Here is a 6,000-nt window from a genome sequence, read left to right as displayed (position 1 = left end):
TGTCTCACTGATAGAATTTCCCTGGGACCCGAGGGGTAGGGTTTTAAAGTTTTAACATTTAAAAAAGGTTTTAAAACCTTTCTGTGCATTTATGATATATTGTCTGATAAGGATTCATCCATCTAGAGGAGGAAGCACTTTTCCCCTCGGAAAAGGCATTTTCCCCAAGGCAGAGGAGAGAGAATGAGCCTACATCCATACCCTGACCTGGCTCAGGTCCAGCATTTTCAGGCAAAAATCGCTGTCCAAATATAAGGTCCTAAGAATAAGGTCATGATGGTGATGATAACAGCTAACAGTTATGGAGCTATAATAATCTATTATATGGGTTTGATCCCCTGATAACCCTGTAATATAGGAGAGGAAACCTGGAATTGCAAGCTTAATGACTTGCCCAAGCTCACACAGCTTCTAAGGGGCAAAGTTGGGATTTCGGGCAGGGCTTGTTGGAGCCCAGAGGAGACCCTCTGCTGTATACTGCTGCCTTTATTAAGCCCCTACTTTGGGACAAGAACAGGGCTCGGTGCTTCAAACATGATCATCCTAATCTTTAAGGGCCCCTCTCGTAAATCTGTGTTTCAGAGAGGAGGGATAAGAGGGGTTCAGCAATCTGTCTAAAGTGACAGTTCTGGTCAGTGAGTGCCAAATATAAGCAAGTCAGCCTGCAAAGAGCCACTCCCTCTTCCCCTATGTGGACAGACTTGAGGACAAGGCGGGCCTTGGGCATCACTACCTGCAGAGTGGACTGTATGTGTGAGCGCGGCCAACTATGCCCAAGCCATGCTGAGCTCAGGCAGAGCCAGGCGAACCCCACATGCAGCAGCTACCCAGACTGAGACCATCTGACCTTGATGCTGAGTTCCTCTACTGTGCTTGGAGGGGTCCAGAACCCAAAAGTCAGTGAGCACTTCCCTTAACCCATGCATGCTCTGAACCTGAGAGAGGGAGAGGTGCGTACTGCCTTTCAGTTTCTACGAGGGTGGTTTTCTTGGAGAGTTCTAGAGCAACAATGGAGGCTCTGAGCTCTCAGATGGATATGAGCTGGAATCCGACTGTGCCCTTTTCTTGCTCTGCCTAACCTTCCTGGGCCTGAGCTTCTTCATCAGTAAGCTGCCATTGTAGAGTTGTCACAAGGATCAAAGGACAACGGTTGTAAAATGCTTAGCACCGTGCCTGGCACGTGGCAAGCCCCGATACACCATCACTGGGATTAGTATGTGCATCATTTTGTAGCTGGTCCAGTCTCTTCCAGGGCTCCTGTAGCTATGGATACTAATTCCAGGAAATATGCGAAGCAGTTCAGTATGTTCCCAACCAAGACGGGGCAGAAGATAGAAACCCCTGAGAAGGATTTGGGGCTTCTCTGGAAGCAAATGCAGGGCAGGGATAGGTAGGAGGGTCCCATGCTGACTTTGGAGTACACAAATCTCTTCTCTTTCCCAGGTGCAATCCCAAAGGAGGATTCCTGCCTTCCCCCAAATGGCTTCAAGCCACCAATGGAGAGGCCTCATGACACCGATAGGTAATAATTAATTATCTTGTTCATTTACTCTTCCAGCAAACAGTATATGTACTGAGCATGCTGTATGCACCAAGCACCATGGCATTCTGCAACAAAACCTAGCAAAATATAAGAGGACTGAAGGCAGAGACTGACCCCGCTTGGTCTCACACTGCAGAATTGGGCTCTATTCCTGCTGGATCTCCTTTCTCTTGCTGCCCCAAATTGTACTTATTTACACTTAAGTAAATGATAACAAAACACTTCTGGGTCTAGAAGTATATATATATATATATATACACACACACACGCATTTCTTACCTCTTTCTTAAAGCACTTGGCATGTTCTTCACAGCCCAGAAGAGACTGCACAAACTCAGCCACCTATAGTGCAAGATGAAAAGCCTAATTTAATACATGCACCTGAAATAATTTTAGGGTTGTAGTAATCCAACATTTAAGTAAAATATACTTAAAGTCTCTCAAACACTTGGGAATTAAATAGTATCTATCAAGTTGCATGAGCATTTGTCAACTGAGAAATTAGACCAGCCCCCAGTATTTTTTCTGTCCTCTTATTACTGGACTGACCTGCACCGGGTTATGGTTATAATGATGACAGTAACAGCCTCCATATGTGAAGCTCTGGCATTCTGCAAGTTCTGTATCTGATTCTCCTGACTCCCCTGTGGGGTCAGTGAGGGCGAGGCCAGTGGACTTGTGCAGCAGTTATCACAGCAACAGGCAGGAGTGAGGACCTGCCCGCTTGCCTTTAAAAGGCAGACCCAAAGGCAAGGCCTTCTCCTACTCATCTCTGTGGCCCAGTTCCTTACCTGGAGCCTGGTGAACCACAGGCGATCAGAGAATCTATGCGGAGCTGAATTCCCACATAAATGATGGTTAAATGAGGTTCAGCACTTACCCAGGGCCATACACGGTTGGTAAGTAGCAGGGACATTTTGGAATTCAGGTTTGCTATCTCTAGGCCCTACGTTTTGGAGAATCAGTCTCTTCATTTCAACTTCCCACCCTCACCATGCCCCCACATGCCCCCAAATATCCTTTTAACAAGAGAGAGCTCAGACAAAGATCTGGCTATCAGCTCAGGAAGCCACTGAGTGCTCCTAATAGATACCTTTGGGAAGCTGATTGAACAAACATGATAAAGGGTAGACTCCCAACATCAGAAACGACAGCTGGGTGGTCTGCACTACTGCCCAACTCCAGTCCTGTCGCAGCAAGGGATGAAAGGCAGGCTGGAGTGCAACAGTAAATGTCATCTCGGGAGGTGATACTTCTAGGGGAACTGTCTTGTTTGTTTTGTTTTTTTTTGGCTCTCTGCTTCTTGTGTCAACCGAATTGTGGGTGCTGGCCCTTCTCCTCTCCCCGGTTTCATGGGGAAGGTTCTCGAGGCTGGAGAGTGCAGTGTATCAACACGTCCCACCCTCAGAGAGCTCTGTGAGCACAGGCTCCCTCCCAGCCTCTCCAGGAGAAGTCCGCCGACGCTGCCCTTGATGGTGCAGGAGATAGCACCAGGTGTTTGCTGATCCCAGGTGACAGAGCAGTAAGGGCCAACTCCCACAGGGCGTACCCTAGGGCTGGACACCTGTGCCCCTCCTGAGCTCTGTCCCCTGTGGTCTCACAGCTATATTTAGTCAGTGCAAATGTGAAGAGTTCAGAATATCTTCTTTTTAGGGGTGATCTGCATGTCCATGTCTGCTTTACTCACCCCTGGCGCTGCAAATATATTCTTGAGTCGTTTTACAATCTTCATATAAAGTTTGGAGTGATAGGGATTTAAAAAAAAAAAAAAAAAGTTCCACACCAGCCATACTGCTGTCATGCAGGTTCCCCTCCAAGCCCCAGGAGCATCTGTGCTAGTGAGTGCCTCTGCTGGCTGGGCTCTCAGTATTATGAGCGAATTCACCCGAGAACCCGACACTGGCAATTCAGGCAGAGGAAGCCGAGTCTGTTTGCTGGGCTAATACAGTTTTCTTGTTCTAGGTGAGAAGGAAGCATGTAGAGCACGTGCTCAGTACTTGCTGGGAGCTAATGAAAGCTGTGGAATGCCACTGGTCAAACTGCAGAGGGCAACTGGGGCAGGTGATGGCAGTGGCAGTGCGGTTGGTGGCCCAGGACATGGAGAGTGGCCTGGCTCTGTCATTCCCCAGACCACTCTGCTGTTCATATATACTCCAACCCTGCCTGCGTGTGAGGCCTCAGGCTGGCTGCTAGAAGAGCTGCCCTGGGAGCTTGTTGTGCTTGAATTTTCAATGAGTTGATTTGATTAGTGGTGGGAGGATTGAGGGGAACCGGGAGGACATGAAAGCTTATCACTCACTACAACATGTGGTCAAATGTGCTAACACCCTTGAGAAAGGTAGGAAGGCTATGGGTGTTAGGAAGGGACTCCACAAATCTTAGGTGGGACTTCAGGAAGGACATCAGGAAGAAGGGGGACCGTGAGAGGGTTACTGTTGGATGCACAGTATTTCCACCGTGGCGATTTGGGGTGGATGGGCGGGGGAAGAATTCTAGGCATAGAGAATCCCAGGAGCAAACCCCAAAGCAGGACAGCACAGGGCCAAAGGGCGGGTGTGAGGAGCTGGAGGAGTGCAGTTTGACTGAGCTGAGGAGTAGACAGGGAGTGGCGGGAATTGGGGAGGGCCGCGTGGTTCCAGGTGTGGGTCTGTACTTCCTCCACAGCAGTGGGGAGCCCTAAGCCCTGGCACTCCACCCTGGCGGGACACTGGAGCTTTCACGCTGACTGTCGTCCAGGCCTCATGCCACACAGATGATAAATTAATGGAGCTGGATTGGGTCCAAGCACTGGGTAGATATTTTTAGAGCTTCCCAGTTGGTTCCAGTGTGCACTGAGGGCCGAGAATCACAGCGCTGCAGGAAGCTAGAGGAATGGTCCAGCAGGGTCTGGACGGACTCGTGCTGAGCCTCAGGGCTAGGCAGGGCAGGAATGAAAGATGAACACAGGAGAATGCTGTAAAGCCACGTTCCTCAACCTCAATATGGACACCTCAGGCCAGGTAACTTTTTGCTGTGAGGGCTGGCCTGGGTGTTGTGGGATGTTTAACGGCATCCCTGCCCTTTACTCACAAGGTGCCAGTAGCAAAGCCCCCTTCCCAGTTGTAACAACCAAAAATATGCCCAGATGTTGCCAAATGCCCCTGGGGGCAACATTGCCGCAGTTGTTCTGCTGGACTCACTTTTTCACAGGAAGGAGGGCTGAGTGTCGCAGGAGGAAATAATAGAGAAGAGGGACCAGTAACTAGCTAAGGAACCATGTTTTGTCGGATGTCAATCACTCACTGCAGTGGGAAAGCCACGTCAGCACAGGGACAGTGGTTTCCCCACTGCTAGGGGAAAGAAGTGGTTGGTTGGAAACATGGTCTCTTTTCCATACTTGTTCAAAGGACCGTTCACAGCAGAAGTGTTGCAAGTTGCTTTGACGGTTTGCCTATGTTAAACTGTCCTTTTCTGGGCAAACAAAAAAAAGACCACAGTCTTCCTTCTCAGTATCATTGGCCAAGAAATCATTGTCAATGTATGAAAGGTAAATTGGATTTTTTTTAAAGGAAATAAATAACGTGTTAAACCAAAGCATCAACAGAGCAGACGCGGCTCTGCCCCAAGGTGGCCTCTGCCTGGCCTGCAAGTAGCACTTGCCGTCTCCACCTCATCCTCCACCTGGCCACCCTCCTCAGCTTCACACTCCTCCGAAAGGCTCTGCTATTTTGGAAAGAGATTCCCATTCGATTCAGTTTATCTTATCTTTTCTTTTTCCAAAATAAGGAACAAGTTCCATGAACTCTATTAAGCAGACTTCTCTGGCCAAGAATTTTAAAATATGCAAAGGCTTTGATTCAGTATTATTAGTTGGTAATTACTTCCCCTACAAATAAATTGTATTTTGAGCTTTCATAGAAAGCTTTGCTACAGATTTTCTCAATGAAAGCCGTGAGTTTTAGCACAGAATAGAGTAACATCAAGAAGTTTCCCTTTCATTCTCCCATTAAAAGAGAGAGAGATTTTTTCTTCACATTTGTGGAAAATGTGGACAGCTGTCCAGAGGCGCATAACCTCTGCGAAAGACGAAATGACCATCCACTTGCCCTGCACCCACAGAAGCCATAGCAGTGGGGTCACCTGGTTTTTCAAAGGGGGTGATCACACTGTTGGAGCCCAGTGGGTGGCCTGGGCCTTGGCTTTGGCTCTGGGCAGCGCCTGGTGGTGTGGGGGGCTGCCACGCGGGTGTCTCCCCTTGACTTGACTCTGGGAAGTGCCCCCCACAGTGCTGTGACCACTGACACACCAGCACTTCCCACATTCTCAGGCACACAGTGTCCTACAGCTAAAATCCTTGCTCTGTTTTGGAAGGACACTGAGAAAGTTAATTCTAAGTATGAGACAGCAGTTTGGGGAAACTAGGAGGGATGACACTGCCCAGGCTCTGAGAGGAGCCCATCCCGCCAGCCGACCTCACT

General features: G+C 48.8%; 1 protein-coding gene across 2 annotated transcripts in view; it reads right to left on the bottom strand.

The window, feature by feature from the left end:
• Nucleotides 1–6,000, bottom strand: part of L3MBTL4 (l(3)mbt-like 4 (Drosophila)) — a 465,654-nt gene that overhangs the window by 3,994 nt on the left and 455,660 nt on the right. For both annotated transcript variants that reach the window (XM_011969788.1, XM_011969787.1), the window contains one exon: nucleotides 1,823–1,885. In XM_011969788.1, coding sequence (XP_011825178.1) covers nucleotides 1,823–1,885 — 63 coding nt within the window. The remainder of the gene's footprint in view (nucleotides 1–1,822; nucleotides 1,886–6,000) is intronic.

The sequence above is a fragment of the Mandrillus leucophaeus genome, unplaced genomic scaffold (assembly GCF_000951045.1).
Source record: "Mandrillus leucophaeus isolate KB7577 unplaced genomic scaffold, Mleu.le_1.0 Scaffold903, whole genome shotgun sequence".
NCBI lineage: Eukaryota > Metazoa > Chordata > Mammalia > Primates > Cercopithecidae > Mandrillus > Mandrillus leucophaeus.
The sequence above is the reverse complement of the archived record's forward strand: the minus strand, read 5'-3'. Positions and strand labels throughout refer to the sequence as shown.